The following is an 18,603-nucleotide window of genomic DNA, read 5'->3' on the forward strand; positions in this document are numbered from 1 at the left end:
TCATCTGCAATCTGCTCTGACAGACACCGTCCTCGGGTATCCGTGTTACGTGATATTCCGAGTGTCATCTACACTCATGGGCACGATTCTTGTGTGTTATGTTTTCAGTCCAAGCTGGTTGGTAGAATTCTGTTTGCGGGCTGTCCCTGTTTGGGGACAAGGATCGGCAGGGCATGAAACCCTAATCTTTCATCTTTCAGTTAACTCAAATGTCGAGTGTCACTTTTTTCATGTACTGCGGTTACAAATATAAGAAAATACAAAATGAAAATTTCTCAACATAGTCATGTTTCTTTTCAGTATGTTTCTCAGATCAGTACACTGCAATGTAAATATTCCATTAAAAGAATATATTTTTGATTGTTTCTTCAGTCAAAGATGCATTGCCTTTTTGACTTAACAATCAATGTCAAATCATTGTCCCTCAAACAATGCCGCAGGGGTTTGACAACGTGAGACCATGGCTTTATGGAGGATCACCTAGAATTAGCTGCCGTCTTTTCTGACATGATTTTAAATCAATGCTACCATCACCGTTTCTTTTGCTTAGGGTTTTGAATCTAGGAATGATGCAAACAATCAGCAGTTTATTTCTTTCTTATGTGATCTTGTTTTCTCCTCCCTAGCCCCCTTTCTTCTTTCATTTGGTAGCCTTGAGCAAATTGAATAGTCCTGATTTTGTTTGTATTTATTAATCTGTTTGTGCCTCTAATTCTTAAAAGACTTCATTATGACAGTAATACTCTGAAGCAGGAAATTTGGGGAAAAAGAGCTGCATTCATTTATGCTGTTGTAAAATGGAGGAATTGGTTGTAGTTGGAAAATTTAATGCTGGTCTTCAATATTTTAATTGTTATAGTTTGGGGTATGATTGTTGTAATTAGAAAATGAATGTGTGCCTTGTGCACTATGTTGTTACAGTAATTTGGAGTTTATTTTGTACATCATCTGGTGTAAATTATAACATTTTAAGCAAAAACTTCTGTCTCTCAACAGCTTTCTTAATAACACTATTCCAGTAACTGGATATGCATATTGAAATATCTGTGTTGTATATTAGATTCTATAACCTGTACTGAGGCAATATTTTGCGGTTGCAAATTTTCTTGACTATTATTAAGTGTGTGTGTGTGTTGCTTATGCCCTACATACGAGTCCTCCAAGCTACTGATGATCTGACCAATGTACGACATGCCAAAATGCTACGGCTGCATGGGGGGATACAATTAAATCCCATCCCCCCCCCCCCCCCAATTATCTCTCTCTCTCTCTCTCTCTCTCTCTCTCTCTCTCTCTCTCTCTCTCTCTCTCTCTCTCTCTCTCTCAAAGATCGGCAGGTTCAGGAATCTAACACAGAAAGAATTTAATCACGGTTTCTTTTTCATCTCTATCATACAATGTAGTCCAATTTTTTGCTAATACAGAAATAACATTTTGTGATTTATGTTGTGTACTCTTCAAAAGATCTAATGATGTCCTCATTCCTTTCTTATAAACAAAACAAGAAGAAACTGACAATAATTGTCATTAAAATAAAACACAGAACTGTGTTCATCCACACTCTGCAAACCACTATGAAGAGTATGACAGAGGGTACATCTCACTGTACCAGATATTAAAGCTTGTTCATATTTCCTTTCCTCCATCTTGTACTTCAACTTTTCTTCCTTAAACTTATCCTGTTTCTAACTACTCTGATTTGCTTTTGTGGTTAGTGTGAATTTAAACTCAGTTGCCATAAATATCTAATATGTTTTATTGAACAGTGAATGGATTATTTTATATTTCATCTAATGCTGTTCTGCTCTTTGTTACGGCACAAATGGTGTTCCCTACTTTTGTGCAATTTTCACGCAACTTGAAAAAATGGTGAGATAAACAACTAGCTTCATGATTTATTTATGTTTTGAATGTACCACAAATGTTTTGAATGTAACCAAAAATGCTTGTTGTTGTAAAATATACTTTCAACTTGCCTCCTTCACTAGCTGAAAACCTTTTTAGTTTCTCATGTTACCCCTGATGTCTTCTTTTTGGTTGTTTCATTTATAATAACATTTTACTGTCCTGAGTAGTACCTGCGTATAAATATAATTTTATTTTTATTTTTAGTGATGTGCGTTTTTATGTGCATATTTTTCAGTCCTGTGTAATGTGAGTCTCTGTTTAATGGTATGGTTATGTTGTCTTCAGACTTAAAGAATTGATGTAGAAATTTATAGTTTTCAGCATGTGGTTCAACAGATCCTTATTGTGTTCCTAAATTGGAAAAGTCCTAAAAACAGAAACTATAAAATAACTGTATGGAAATTTTGGACCACCATTGGTTAAATATTTTACTACCAACCCAAGAAATAAATTGGGAACAATGTGCAGCATCTTATTCAGTGTAAAAGAAAACTCAAATTTAGTTAAAAGTGGACCACTTGAGTTTGCTAAAGGCATAGAATCGTGTGTTTCTAGTGTTCTTAAATCCATTCAAAACCCTCGAAAAGAACAAAAAACTAAGAGAATATAATATTGAACTTACAGGCCTAAGTCTGAAAACAACATTATAATTGTGTGTATTTGGTTTTGTTTCTATGCTGTTGACATCCTGTACTGTTGATTTTAAATTATATGTGAGAGTTGATGTTTGGAAGCTAAGTGCAGGAAAGAAGACCATGAAGTGAAATCCACCCTTTATGTTCTCAGTTGGCGGAGAATGTGGGCAAAGAACTGGAAATCTTTGAGGTACCAAATGGTCAAGGGCTGTGATATTGCCCTTTTAACGTCACTTAGAGTAGACATAGTTCTCTTAGTCCCAAGTGTAAGACAACATTTTTGGTACCTTACAATTTCAGTGGTTTCCATTTACAATTTCTGTTTACAGTGCTCATCATCAAATGTTTTGGTGTTGTTATTTGATTTCATATAAATAACATAGAGGTAGTTATTTCACATACTATTATGTTTCTGATAGTTTTTTCTCACAAAGCATACTTTAGGCTCATATTTTATTGTAAAATATTTAAACTGACAGACATATAGACTTACATTTTCTGCATGTCTTCTGTCACCAGTTTCACCTCTAATATTGACTGCAAAGCAGAAGTGATCAGCATAGAAAATGATGGAGTGAGGGTGGAGAGGAGGAGGGGGGGTGGGGGGGGGGGAGAAATGTAATATTGAAACTAAAATCAAGAAAGAGAGCAGTCAATTGAGGATACAATGAAACATTTGGGACCTCATTAACTGCAGGATCATTCTAGTAGAATAGAATTGTATAAAAGATTACTGTCAAAGAGAAGTGTTAGAACTTCAAGTTTAACACATATATTTAGGAACAACACAACAACACATATAAGTCACTGAGTAAGTTGACCTGTGTACAAGTCGGCATTCGATTCAACACTGAGTCTCAGTCTAGCGGCCGCTGCTCAGCTGGCCGCTTAGGTGGCGCAGCTGCTGCATGGCTGGCAGACAGCGCCGCACGTAGAGGACGTGTGTAATTGCGCGGCAGCACTTTGAATAATCGGCGAGTCACAACACTTTTCCCCCCTTTGAAATTGTTGCACTGGTCTTGATGGAGGTGTCCTGGAGATGGCTAACGTCCATAGGCGTTGTTTGACTCGCCGTAAAGTCTCGAGGAGTAGGCTTCCCGTACGGACGGAAGTGTCCCCGATGATAATGGGTTGAAATGACAGGAGACGTGGGCGATGTGTCGGCGTCCGTTGGAGAAGGAGGCGAGTAGATGTACTCTGACAGAGGATGATCCTCCGGTTCCTGCATGGGCACGTCTCCTGGTGGCGTCCGTTCTGGTGCTGGCATCGCAATGACGGTGAGAGGGCTGCGTTGTGAGTATTGAGAGATGCCAAGATCCCGAGCATCAGGTAGAGCCAAAGGTGGTGTGGCGGCATTCGGAACAGGCGTTGCTGGCACCCGAGGCCGAAGCTGGTCCAAATGACGCACTGCAACACCCATGTCCATCTGGATTTCATACAGGCGTCTGCCACAGTGTCGTAAGATGCGGACCGGGCTCCTTTTTGGCCACCTGCCATATCCCCGTACCCAGACGAGGTCGTCGGCGGTGAACCGGCCAAGGGAAGGCACCCGCGGCCGTGAGGAGGGAGGCCGCAGAAGATGAAGTAGCGTGCGGGGCTGTCGCCATGTAAGAGCTCAGCCGGGCTGTGATCACCCATGGGGGTGAAACGGTAAGACGCCAGGAACAGGAGAAGCGCATCATCAGCAGCAGAAGAAGTCAGAAGTTTTCACATCTGAGCCTTAAATGTGCGGACCAGCCGTTCAGCCCCACCGTTGCATTGTGGATGGAACGGCGGGGCCGTGACATGAGTAACGCCGTGACGAGCACAAAAATCTGCAAAGTCGGAAGAGGCAAATTGCGGACCATTATCAGTAACAAGAGTACAGGGGAGGCCTTCCAAAGAAAAAATGCGGGCGAGAGCACTGGTGGTTGCCACGGTGGTAGGTGACATGCAACGGACAATGAAAGGAAAGTTAGAGTAGGCGTCAATTACAAGGAGCCAATAAGTACCTAAAAAAGGTCCCGCAAAGTCAGCATGAATGCGCTGCCAGGGCTTCTCAGGCGAAGGCCACGGTGACAGAGATGACTTCGGGGCAGCGGCCTGTGACCACTCACTGGAAGTGACAGGAAGTAAGACCCCTGACGCAGTGAGACGATCCAACTCCCGTTTAACCCGATTTCGAAGGGCCACAGGAATGGGCAGAGCCCGAAAAAACTTAGGCCGAGCAGTGGGTTTGAGCGTAATATGAGCTTCAAAGTCGTTCGCACGGCCTAAACTGGGAGAAAAAAGGGACAAAAATGTAGTCGACAAGGAATCCAGTTGAGCATAAGGAATAGCGTCAGAGACAATATTGACAGAGTCATCTATGGAGAACCCAAAAATGTGAAAGGCATCGAAACCAAAAAGATTTTCTGCGTTGGCAGAACTCCGGAGATGGGAACTTGCCCTTCAGTATATCCTCTCTTCTCGTTATCCGCCAGGCCTCAACCTCTGCTAATTTCAAGTTGCCGCTGCTCATAGCTCACCTGTCTTTCAACAACATCTTTGCCTCTGTACTTCTGCCTCGACTGACATCTCTGTCGAATCTCTTTGCCTTTACAAATGTCTGCTTGTGTCTGTGTATGTGTGGTTGGATATGGGTGTGTGTGCAAGTGTATACCTGTTCTTTCTTCCCCCTAAGGTAAGTCTTTCCGCTCCTGGGATTGGAATGACTCCTTACCCTCTCCCTTAAAACCCACATCCTTTCGTCTTTCCCTCTTTCCTGATGAAGCAACCGTTGGTAGCGAAAACTAGAATTTTGTGTGTATGATTGTGTTTGTTTGTGTGTCTATCGACCTGCCAGCGCTTTCGTATGGTAAGTCACATCATTTTTGTTTTTAGATATATTTTCCTGCTTGGAATGTTTCCCTCTTATTATGCATTCAGTTAACTAAGTAGAAATCAGTAATATCTTATCTCAGTGAGGAACTTGAAACTTTCAGCGCACGTCAGGAGCATGTAGAGGTGCTCTTCCTCTACTTGAAAAGAACAGTTGACCACGCACTGAGTAGATAGGTTCCCAGTAGAACAGTTCATAATGGGATGCAACCTCCATGGTATACAGTCACTGTAAAGAAAACTTCTAAAGGAACAGAGATTACTGCATAATACGTGTAAAACAAAGTGTAGGATTATAGATTGAGAGAGGCTGGATGAAACATGTTTGGCTGTCAAGAGAGCAATGCATGAAGCCTTCAATGACTACTGTAGCAGAATATTGTCAAATGACATTTCACAAAATCCAAATAAATTCTGGTCATATGTAAGGGCTGTTAGTGGCACAAAAGTTAGTGTCCAGTCCCTAGCAAGTGAGACAGGAACTGATATTGAGGGTAGCAAAGTAAAAGCTGAAATTCTGAACTCGATTTTCAAATGTTCCTTTGCAAATAAAAACCCAGGAGAACTGCCCCAATTCAATCCTCGTACACTGAAAAAATGAACGAAATAGGTATTAGTGTCAGTTGTGTTGAGAAACAGTTGAAATCATTAAACAAAGCTCCAGACCCCGATGGAATCGCAGTCAGATTCTATATTGAATTTGTGGCTGAGTTATCCTCTCTTCTCACTGTAATCTATCCAAAAAACCTTACCCAGTTTTTGGAAAAAGTTACAGATCACACCTGTCTACAAGAAGGGTTGTAGGAGTGACAAAACTACCATCCAGTAGCCTTGACATCAATTTGTTGTAGATTCTTAGAAAATATTTTGAGCTCAAACATAATGAGGTATCTCGAACGGAACTACCTTCTCGAATCAACCAGCATGGTTTTCAAAAACATAGATGATATGAAATCCAACTCTCACTTTTCTCACATAACTTGCTGAAAGCATTGGATCAAGGCAACAGGTAGATAGTGTTTCTTGATTTCCTAACAGTATTTGATTCTGTTCCACACCTACACTTACTGTGAAAAGTACGATCATATGGGGTATCAAGTGAAATTCGTGACTGGATTGAGGACTTTTTGATAAGAAGGACACAGCATGGTACCTTGGATGGAGAGTCATCATCAGATGTAGAAGTAACTTCAGGTGTGCCCCAGGGAAGTGTGTTGGGGCCCTTGCAGTTCTTGTCCATTAATGACCTTGCTGTAAATCAGGATTTTTGCAGATGATGCAGCTATCTGTAATGAAGTGCTATTTCAGAGAAGCTGCATAAATATTCATTCAGATCTTGATGAGATTTCAACATGGTGCAGTGATTGGCAACTTGCTCTGAATGTTTAGAAATGTATAAACTTAGTATCCTGTGACTATAATATTGGTGAGTCACTGTCGGAATCTGCCAACTCGTACAAATACCTGTGTGTAACACTTTGTAGGAATATGAAATGGCATGATCACATAGGTTCAGTTGTGGGTAAAGCAGGTTGTAGACCTTGGTTTATTGGTATAATAATGGGGAAATGCAATCAGTCTACTAAAGAGATACTTAAAAGTCATTCGTGTGACCCCCTCCCCCCCTCCGCCCACCACCCTAGACTATTGCTAAAGTGTGTGGGACTTGTACCAGATGAGACTAGCAGGAGACATTGAATGTATACAAAGAAAGGCAGCATGGTCACAGGTTTGCTTAATCCATGGGAGAGTGTCACAGAGATACTGAAGGAACTGAAATGGCAGACTGTTGAAGACAGGTGTAAACTATCCCAATAAAGTGTATTAGCAAAGTTTCAAGAACTGTCTTTAAATGATTACTCTAGGGATATACCACAACCCCCCCACATATTGCTCTCACAGGGGTCGTGAAGATAAGATGAGAATGATTACTGCTCACACAGAGGCATTCAGACAAATTCAGACAATCATTCTTCCATTCTCGATACATGAATGAAACAGCAAGAAACCCTGATAACTGGTACAATGGGACTTACCCTGTACCATGCACCTCCTGGTGGATTGCAGATTATAAACGTAGATGTGAACTGACAGTCTCTTACATGTGCATGAGGGAAACATCTAATCACCTTTATTTTACCAAGACAAAAATTATGATTTAATAAAGCTTCTAACCTTGACAGGAAATAATGGATTAGGCTGTCCGTAAATTATAAACTAACATTATTGTGATGATGGAAAATCTCATATAAAGACGTGAAACAAATACTAACAAAGAGATAGAGGGGCTGGCCAGTACAGCCAATAGATACACAAAACATAACAGAAAATTTACGTATCCTAGCTTTTGGAACTTTGTTCCTTCGTCAGGGAGGAGAGAGGGGAAAGAAGGGGAAGAAGAGAAAGTGGATTCAGTTACTCACAACCCAGGTTATGAAGCAACAGGGTAGAGGTAAACAGGGAGGGTAGCAAAGATGGAGGCATGGGTGTATACTCTACAGTATGTCAACATGTTGCCTTGACCTGTTTGATCACCAGGTCTGGCTCCAATTCAGTGCACACGGGACATCATCGAACAACTCCAGTGTTTCTCAAAAACAGCATTAACCATCCCTGTTTTGATGACAATGTGAAACAGGCATGGAACTTCATCCCACAAACTCATATCCAGCACAGTGCATGCACGTTTACATGCTTACATTCGGGCAGTTACACTGGATTTCAATGTATTAGTGTATCACATTTGCAATGGTGTATCTCGCACTTATATTATCCTGTGATCTTGCAACGTTAATCACTTAAATAAGTTACTTAGACATATATGTTCCTGAAATTTCATTACTCTACGTTAATTACTTTTTGGTGTTGCAATGTTTTTTTTTTTTTTTTTTTCAGTGTACATGATGACTACAATAATACATTATAATGTTTCTCCAGTGGTTTCAACATTAACTTTTTAACAGAAAAGATTTTGCTTACAGTTCATTTTTAAGTTAACATTTCTAAACTTTTTAACAATCCATATTAAAGCTAGCAATAGTAACTATATTAGTAATTGCTACTGTAAACAGTTACACATATGAACATGTTTTGAATAATGGGTTTTGAGTGTAAATAATGTTTTATGTAAGTGTTTGCATTGATACTTAAAATTAAATGTCATGTAATGAATGTCCACTGTTTTGTTGGATCAAGTTATTTACGAACGCGATGTACTGTGTTCTTCCATTAGAGAATGAGACTGTATTGTTTATCGGTTTCATTACAAAGTGCTAATAAGCTTTTAGTTAGAAAACCTTCTATAACTGGAATTATTAATATGAGAAAAATAGGAACAATGAAGGAACGGAAGATCAGTTGCAGAAACAAGAGTAGCTCTGAGTTGCAAGAGTGGTTGCTTTTCCCACACATGTAATTAACTGGCATTATCACCACTATTAACTTACCGTGGTTTCACATCTCATCTGTTCATTGTTCCCCATGTCCTGCCCTTCTGTTCCCCCTTCCTATTAGACCATATATGCCTCTGTTACTGTAATCGATATGTAAACAATATTTTTCACATGACCATTTTTTTTACAGGTTGTAATATTTGACATTGCAGCTTTTGAAAATGGAGCAGGATGTTGTGCCCTCTTTCCTATTGGAGTGTTTCTCTGTGATCAGAATTGGAGGCAGACAATTCACTTGAACTTCCATTGCTGTTGTTGATGTCTTTGAATCATGTTGTTTCTTTGTGATTAATAAAAAAATTATACAATCCAATGGTTTCTTCACCTTGTCTTTAAAAATTCCAGACCTATTGTTCAAACACATATTTTGAGAGTTATGCATCTGAGCATTTTTGTGGAAAGTGTGTTTCACACATACTTTCAAGATAAATTGAATAATGACCCCCATTTTGTGTGTTGGGGAAAATAATTTGATAGAGCTAAATGCATATTCAGGTACACACATTTGCTCGCGCCTGAGACAAAGTGAGAGTGATTCAAAGGAAGAATTCACTACTTTTTACCTACTTTCTGAATAACTCGTACTTTCATCAGAAATGTCACACTGCAAAGTTGATTAGATAAAGGGACAAAAATGAGAGCAAAATATAATTTGAATATCAGAAAAAATAACCAATTAGTGTTTGCGTAATACTTTACGGCAAGCCTAAAATTAATTTTTAAGCATTGGGAAATCTGGGATGGAATAGCAATAATATGGAATAGGATAGCTTTCTGCTCCCCACCTAGAGGAGACACTGAGTGGCAGACTGGCACATTGAAGGAAGATTTTTAGATATTAGAAAGTATGGGACAGTCCTCATCTAGCAGGTGTGGTGGTGTGAGGCCGGGGTGGGAGCAGGTAAAGGCCTAGATATGTGAGACAGAGAGACTAGCAAAGGTTTAGGTAACGGGGTTTACAGGAGTGAAGAATATGTCACAGCTAGAGTTTCTAGGCTTCGTTCCCGTGGCCCCACACCTCAATGCCCTCCCCTGCTCCCATTCCAACCTCACACACTATTACGTCCCCCTAGTACACCTCTCTCTGTCTGTCCACCTCCACACTCCCAACCAGCAGAGACTCCCTATGCTGAGGTGGGCTCTGTCCATTAGATTACACTCGTAAGATAAAAATAAACATTATGCAGCATGAAAGAATTATCTGTGTGGGATGGAAATATGTAGATGTGATGTACGTGCACAGACACAAAAAAAAAAAAAAATTACAATGTCAGAAAAATTGAATGATTTATTCAAGAGAAAGAGCTTTACAAATTGAGCAAGTTGGTCCACCTCTGACTCTTGAGCAAGTTTGGCATTGATAGATTTGTTGGATGTCCTACTGAGGGACATCAAGCCAAATTCTATCCAAGTGGCGCATTGTATTGTCTAAATCATGAGCTGGTTGGGTGGCCCTGCCCATAATGCCCCAGACATACTCAGTTGGGGAGAAATCCCGTGACCTAGCTGGTGAAGATAAGGTGTGGCAAGTATGAAGACAAATTGTGTGTGGGCAGGCATTATCTTGCTGAAATGTAAGCAAATGATGGCTTGTCATGACGAGAAACAAAATGGGGTTTATAATATCGTCAACAGATGTCTGTGTTGTAATGGTGACACAGATGACAACCAAAGAGGTCCTGTTATGAAAAGAAATGGCACAGTAGACCATCAGTCCTCGTTGGGCTGTATGGCAGCCAGCAGCCGGGTTGGTATCGCACTGCTATCTGGTGTGTCCCCAGGCACGTCCCTGGTCTGGAATTGCATTGACTGGAATATAATTGGCTTCAGTGATGAATCCCACTATGAACTGAGCCTCAATGATCAGCACAGATGTGCCTGAAGACGCCCCAGACGGTGGGATACCACCTTGAATGTCACATCCCTTACGGTCCAACTACCAGGACTGATGATCTGGGGTGCGATTTCTTTTCGTAACAGATCCCTTTTGGTCAACAGACGACTATGCTGTAGGGGTGACATGGATGTCACCCCTACAGCATAGTTGTCTGTTGACAATACTGTAAATCCTATTTTGTTTCCCTTCTTGGCAAGGCATACATTGCTTACATTTCAGCAAGATAATACCTGTCCGCACACAGCTTGTCCTCATGCTTGCCAAACCCTACCTTGGCCAGCAAAGTTGCTGGATCTCTCCCCAATTGAGAATGTAAGGAACATTATGGGCAGGCCGTTAGACCACTTCGGTATTTTGACTATCTACAGTGACATTTGAATAGAATTTGGCATGATGTCCCTCTGTTGGACATCCAACAACTCTTATCAGCCAGAGCCAAGCTTGTATAAGGGCCAGAGGTGGACCATCTCATCCAATTTGTGATGCTCTTTCTCTTGAATAAATCATCCAGTTTTTTCTGAAACTGTAATTATTTTTCTGTCTTCACATGTATGTCACATTTACTGATTTCAGCCCTATTTGGTATTTCGATAATTCCTTCAGTACCTAAGTGTTTTTTTGAGTATATATTATCTGACAGTTTCTTTTTTTTCAATATGCTTGTCTGCTGCCCATTGCCTGCTCTAACTGGTGAGTAGCAATCTGTCCTATTTCATATTGTTAGAATTAACTTTTGACACTCAATATTTATGATGCAAGCAAACTGTTATTGCCACTTGACATGATGGTGAATGGTACTCTGTTAGCCATTGACACAAATGGATTGACATGATAAAACAAGGCTCCACAGCTTTTACAAACTTTTTGAATGTGATAAATACAGCTTACTGCTGTCAATACTTTTGTTAATTACAATTTTGATCGTTTGTTATTTTCAAGCATACATGTCAGGTGCTACGACACATTTGAATTACTGCAAATGGACAAAGATGACCAGACTCATTTCTCTTCAGTAGAAACAACTATCGACAAGAGAAGAAACTTAATGTCATTCAAATCTACTTTTTCATTGGTAGAGATCTTTCACTCATGGGATTAGCAGCAGAGATTAAAAAGAAGCAGCAGCAAACAGATCCAAGGCATCCATTGTTTGGAACTCATGTTCTTCCATCACAACTCCTTATAATAGTATCAGCTCTGGAGAACTAAGTCCTGATTCATTTTCTTGTAACAAAATAGACTGGCATTACCTTGCAGTTAAAAATGTGAAGCTTTACATGAATGTCCTACATGCAGTTTTTTTATACTTGTGCTCTTTGAGTTCCTGTCCTAGAATACATTAAAATATTAAAAAATGTGTAAATTAATCTTTGAAACAATCCAAACCTTTCAATGGAAACCAGGAAAGACTTAGAAACATTATAATTTAAAAAAAAAAAAAAATCTAGGAAAGGTAATGTAAGGAACAATCAGGGAAAGTCTGCTGTACCCTTCCTGTTGTGTATTGTGTTATTGTTATTCTTAATTTTTTAAAATTTGATAATGGCCATTAAAGACCATGCAGAATAGCAATTGCACATTACTAGAAGCTGCCTTTGCATTCTTCCTCCAATAGCCCGTTGTATTTGCTCATCGTAGAAGCCTTTAAAGTTGTAACTCTGGTCAGTCTGAGACGCCGCCTAGATTTAATCCAGCCTGTCAAAGATCCCTTTGTCATTCCCCTGAACCACGTCAGAAACTTTAAGGTTGTTTCCAAGAGTATTAAATATCTGTTTTGTCATCCTGACCTTCAAACTTTCGTCTTCCTGACTCGACAGGTGCAGGCAGTATTTCTCGATTTCTGAACAGCTTTTGACTTTGTGCCAGATTGATGCTTATTATCAAAATTGCTACCGTGAGGGGTATCGAGTGAAATTTGTCACTGGAATTGAGGATATTTTGGTAGGAATGACTTACATGTTATCTTGGGTGGGGAGTCATCATCTGATGTAGAAGTAACCTCAGATGTGTCATAGAGAGGTATGTTGTGACCATTGCTGTTCATGTTCATGTACATTAATGACTTTGCAGACAATATTAATAGTAAAGCACTCTTTTCACAGATAGTGCATTTATCTAGAATAAAGTACAGTCTGAAAGAAATTGTACAAACATTCGTCAGATCTTGATAATTTCAAACTTTCTTTTAAATGTTTGGACATGTAAAATCGTGCATTTTGCAAAATGAAGAAAACGCAGTGTGGTATGACTACAGTGTCAGGGTGTCTTGCTTGGATTAAGTCTATTCATACAATTACCTGGGTGGAGCACTTTGTAGGGATATGAAATGGGACAGTCATATAGGCCCACTCAGGGGTAAGGCTGGCGAAAGAGTTAGATTCTTTTTTGGTAAAATACCATAGAAATGCAGTCATTCTACAAATCGTTTGTATGATCCATCCTAGAATATTGCTCAAATGTGTGGGACCCGTATCAAAATGGATTAATGGGTGATTTGAACGCATGCAGAGAAGGGCAGATCAAATGGTCACAGGTTTGTTTGACCCAAGGGAGAGTGTCACAGAGATGCTGAAATAACTGAATTGGCAGACGCTTCAAGATAAGATGTACACTATCCTAAGAAAGTATGCTTACCAAAAGACGACTCTAGGAATATGTTACAACCTTGTAACTATTGCTCCTATAGGGACCGTGAGGACAATATTAGATTAATTACAGCATGCAGAGAAAGATTTAAATGGTCTTGAAACATGAACAAGCTTTAATATCTGGTACAGTGAGATGTACCCTCTGTCATACTCTTCATAGTGGTTTGCAGAGTGTGGATGAACATGTAGATAGCATCATCAAGAACGCAATCAACGTGTATCTGAAACTTGAGCTTCTCCTAGTGTGTTGTGTCACAAACGTTTTGACATTATTATACATACAAGACTGCAAAGTGGAAAGTGTACATTCCAAGATTGTTTCACACTGTGAATGAGGACAACCCGAATCGAAGGATGGAGCACTACGAGTGGTCTGAAGGCATGCTTCACGAAGATGAATGGTTTGCAGGGAAGGTTATCTGGCCTAATGAGGCACAATTCAACCTGAATGGTAATGTAAACTGTCATAGCTGCGTGTATTGGGCTGCTGAAAATCCTCATGTTCACATGGACAAACATGTTACTTCACTTGGTGTTAATGTGTGGTGTGGTCCGTCATAGTATTGTTTGTCTGACCCATTCTTCTTTGAAGGTACATAACTGGTGAGGTGTATCATATGCTGCAAACATTGATTTTATTAGCCATCCAAGAGGTGTTTGGAAACAAAAGATTTTTACCTACAAGACTGTACTCCGCCTCACCACCACAGAGATATCAGATTCTACTTAGATGAAAATCTACCTGGACGACGGATAAGTCGAAGAGGAGCTGTCAAGTGCCCACCAAGGTCACGGGACCTTACAATTCTCGACTTCTACCAATGGGGGACCTCAACAAACAAAGTTTACCAACAGAACCCAGCTACACTGAATGAGATATGAGAGACCATCAAGACATCCTGTGCGGCTACCACACTGGCAACACTGACAGCTGTACTTCAGTCAACAATTCAGCAACATTGATGTTGCTTGGCTGCTAACAGGTGTCACTTTGAACACACAAAATGATCTTCCTCCCATGCAAGAATTTTGACACTATGCCATTTTGTTCCATCAATATTGACTATCAAAGAGAGTCTACATTTTTCTGGACCCCTCTGTATTACCACTGTCACAGTTTCACTATTTTAGACAATGGGACAGGCACAGTTTTTCCCTAACTAAAGAATATAATTTATTCTTCACCAATGAAGCACAACATTGAGAGAAAATTTTGGAATTCGGTACAGTTACGTTGCAAATTTCAAACTCACAGTTATTCATCTAACAGATGTGCTTTTTAAAAAGAAATGCTGCACATGCAATGCCCGGGATTGTAGCGACGGCACTGTACTTTGGGAGGAGAGTGACAAAAATACTGACAGTGACAAAACAATGAATGTTAGTGAAGTTAAGAGTGTCTTACATGATAACTGCAACTGAAAGGTTTGTTTTTGTGCGTAATTTATCTACAGTGTACTACAAAAAAAGTGGTTAAGGGTAAATCACATTTTGAAAAGCTTTTGTAAATGGGCAACTTGACAAATTATTTTTAATTAAGTTTCTCTCTTTTTCGAAATTAAAGGTGCAACTTATATTCAGGCCAATTCGATGTGTACACACTCCTGGAAATGGAAAAAGGAACAATTCGATGTGTATATAATTTATGATAACTATGAACAGACTTTGAAATTTGCCTACATCACACCAGGTATACTTAACTTATTTCACTGACCCACACAGATGCTCATGTCCGGTGGAAGTCTCCTCTAGTTCCCCCACTTTTGGCCAGAAGCATTATTTCAGATATCACAATGTCATGACTCACAGCTTTGCACATATCGTACACTGTTAAGGCAGACACCGATACAGCAGTGAGAGCTTCCATCTCCACGCCCGTCTGCCCTCTACACTTTGCCGTGCCAGTTATAATCACACAGTTGAGAGCAGAGTCCAGTTCAATGTCCACAGCCACAGAGGATAAAGATATGTTATGACACAGAGGGATAAGGCTGGACGTCTGCTTGGCCCCCACAATTCCCGCCAGGCAAGCAACGCTAAGTACGTCACCTTTCTTCAGGCCATTTTCTCGTACGAGTTTCATCAGTTTGGGTCCCACAAAAACCTTTGCTCGTGCTGTAGCAGTCCGTTCTGCCACCAGCTTCGAACCCACGTCGACCATTTTCGCCCTGCCGGTCCGGTCAACATGAGTCAGACTTCCGGACTGTGCTCCCAAACTGCAGAAACGGCAAGAGAAGACAGAGGGCTGTGCTCTGTGTGTTTGTCTTGTTAGGAGTCCTGCATTGCACATAATGCTTGGGGTACAGGGAAGCAAAAGAAACTGTTTTCTAGCTTCAGTCACTACACTCAAATTATGTGACAACAACTGAGACATCTGTGTATCCGACACAAACAGGGGCGAAATATTGGTTTCTGAGAAGAAGTACTTTTGAAAATCTTGTTTATGAAGGATTAACAACTTCCGACTTTGTGCCTTCACGACATCACTACAGCCATCAAGTTCAGTGCCACCTGGAACAAAAATACAAGCTGTAACAAAGAACACTTCATAATCTGAAAATAGGTTAACTACAAAAGAATTTTTAAGCATTCGTGTTGAAACACCCCCGATTAATTCCTTTACTGGATTTTGGGTAATTTACCGAAGCCACCAAACAGTTAATTATTATGATATATGACCGTGTGCTTACTGGATGAAAGGCTATTGGTTGTTCTGCTTTGTTCTGCTGTGGTTTCGGGAGTATTTCAACCGAATGCGGCTGTTCTGAGACGGAATAGCTAATGATTGAAAGTTTGTCTATTATTAAGTATCACAAAGGTTGTGATGTACAACTGATATATATTTCCTACTAACACACAAATTCTGAGGCAGTTGCTACCTTTGCCTTACACGTCTAATTGCGGTTATCTCTTTTTATTGATTGCTGATTTTCAGTACTTTGTCACAGGCAATGCTGATGGTTAACATTCATAACAATCCTCACTGCAATCCATGGTTGTTGCTGGCTGATGCGGTTGACACGAAACACGTAATTTGGCACTTGTCACTTTCTGTTTCATATCACTCGCGAATCGGCATTAGTGAGAGTCAACACCACGAGGATCAGGGGGACGTGCTCACTCGTCATACTCCAGTGAATTTTACCGTTTACAACTCACTAGACCACCATTCTTGCCCGTCTTTCCCACTCTACTTCTCACTTGACACTCTACCATACTACTGCGCACTCAGCACTAGTCTCACTGCCTACTACAGCGCTCGACAATCGACTCCTGTCCGCTATCGACCTGGGCGTCAGATACTAGCATCTATGTTTGTGGGATCACGGATCCCTTACAGTGTTCAAGACAAGTTCTTTGAACCTTAATGATCTGTGATGATTCTTTTCTTTCCTAAGCTAAGGTCGATAATCTGTTTCGTCTGCAGAAGTGTGCAATATGAATATTACACAAAGTTGATAGGAACATCTCACATAAATCTGCTCAGTGGCTGTAGATTTCACAATCTTGCAGGAGTGGATACAAGGGGAGGTCATAGCAATGATGATAACTACCACCCACTTCCCAAACAACATATTATACTGGGGTGCCCTTAAGAAGGCAGCAGTGTGGTGCATTCTGTGCAGAAAGAGATGGGGAATGGTTTATGGTGCTGTCTGTGTGTTCTCTCTCTCTCTCTCTCTTTCTCTCTGTCCCACGACTCACATTTCAGCCACTTCCAACCCTCGTATCTGGCACAGGCCACTGTGTCTGCTTCTGACTCTGCCTAGTAGAATTTATGCGGTCGGAAAGCTATCGCTGTTGCTTTCTAATGTAATACTTGTCATGTTTCCTTTATGCCAGCCATTGTGAACACTAATGGCTAAGTAATCTCACCATACCTAAATGCCTTGTATCGTACACGCACCACAAAATGCACACTACAGACAGATGTGGCAGAATGACACAATGTCTTTATATTTCTTACTTCACCAATTTCCAAATGCACGCATAACTTTTGGAGAAGGAGGTAGCGTGGAAACAGAAGTGTGTCAAAAATGCCAAGTTCTTCCAGCAATGACAAGCTACATTTAATAAAGGACACTTTTCAGTTGCTCGTGCTAGGGTCTGCCCACAAGGACATGCTTTTGGTCTGATTGACAACATTCCAGCCGGGTAAAGCTGCACACCACTGGGTTGAACATACCAGCTGTCAACAGATCCGATACAACAACAACAGAAAGAATGACTTCCCGAACACAGTTGGAAATCACTGATAGAAACAGTATTCCCCTCATTCACATGTGTTTGTAGACCGCTGTTCAGTCATAATGTTTATTAAAATAATGATGGTGAGCACACACTCTGACAGAGTTCAACTTGGTTGGTACGTGATTGTTCAGCTTTTTCCTTCTTTCCTCCTCCCTTTTCTCTTCCCAAAATCTTTTCATTCTTAGACTGTGTTCTTGTTTCCTTTGATATGTACATATTTTCTCTGTTTTCTTCCTTCCCTTTACTTCAAGTTTTATGTTCATAATTTTGTTTCTGAATTTGTCTCTTTCATTCATCATTTCCATTCTGATTCCTGCTTGTTTGTAGCCTTCTTCTATTTCTTGAAACCAACTGGTTTTTTTTTATTAAGGCATTTGTTGTTGTTGTTGTGGTCTTCAGTCCTGAGACTGGTTTGATGCAGCTCTCCATGCTACTCTATCCTGTGCAAGCTTTTTCATCTCCCAGTACCTACTGCAACCTACATCCTTCTGAATCTGCTTAGTGTATTCATCTCTTGGTCTCCCTCTACGATTTTTACCCTCCACGCTGCCCTCCAATACTAAATTGGTGATCCCTTGATGCCTCAGAACATGTCCTACCAACCGATCCCTTCTTCTGGTCAAGTTGTGCCACAAACTTCTCTTCTCCCCAATCCTATTCAATACTTCCTCATTAGTTATGTGATCTACCCATCTAATCTTCAGCATTCTTCTGTAGCACCACATTTCGAAAGCTTCTATTCTCTTCTTGTCCAAACTATTTATCGTCCATGTTTCACTTCCATACATGGCTACACTCCATACGAATACTTTCAGAAATGACTTCCTGACACTTAAATCAATACTGGATGTTAACATATTTCTCTTCTTCAGAAACACTTTCCTTGCCATTGCCAGCCTACATTTTATATCCTCTCTACTTCGACCATCATCAGTTATTTTGCTCCCCAAATA

General features: G+C 40.4%; 2 protein-coding genes across 2 annotated transcripts in view; one reads left to right on the plus strand and one right to left on the minus strand.

Moving 5' to 3' along the window:
- Nucleotides 1-9,167, plus strand: part of LOC126418816 (uncharacterized) — a 202,241-nt gene extending 193,074 nt beyond the window's left edge. The window contains exon 8 of the mRNA XM_050085759.1: nt 8,985-9,167. The gene's annotated coding sequence lies outside the window, so the exon portion shown is untranslated. The remainder of the gene's footprint in view (nt 1-8,984) is intronic.
- A 5,958-nt stretch (nt 9,168-15,125) lies between these two features.
- LOC126419752 (molybdenum cofactor biosynthesis protein 1-like) lies at nt 15,126-15,560 on the minus strand. Its single transcript, XM_050086928.1, has one exon. The coding sequence runs from the start codon at nt 15,558-15,560 to the stop codon at nt 15,126-15,128; it is 435 nt and encodes a 144-aa protein (XP_049942885.1).
- Between the last annotated feature and the right edge of the window lie 3,043 nt (nt 15,561-18,603).

Source organism: Schistocerca serialis, chromosome 9 (genome assembly GCF_023864345.2).
Source record: "Schistocerca serialis cubense isolate TAMUIC-IGC-003099 chromosome 9, iqSchSeri2.2, whole genome shotgun sequence".
NCBI lineage: Eukaryota > Metazoa > Arthropoda > Insecta > Orthoptera > Acrididae > Schistocerca > Schistocerca serialis.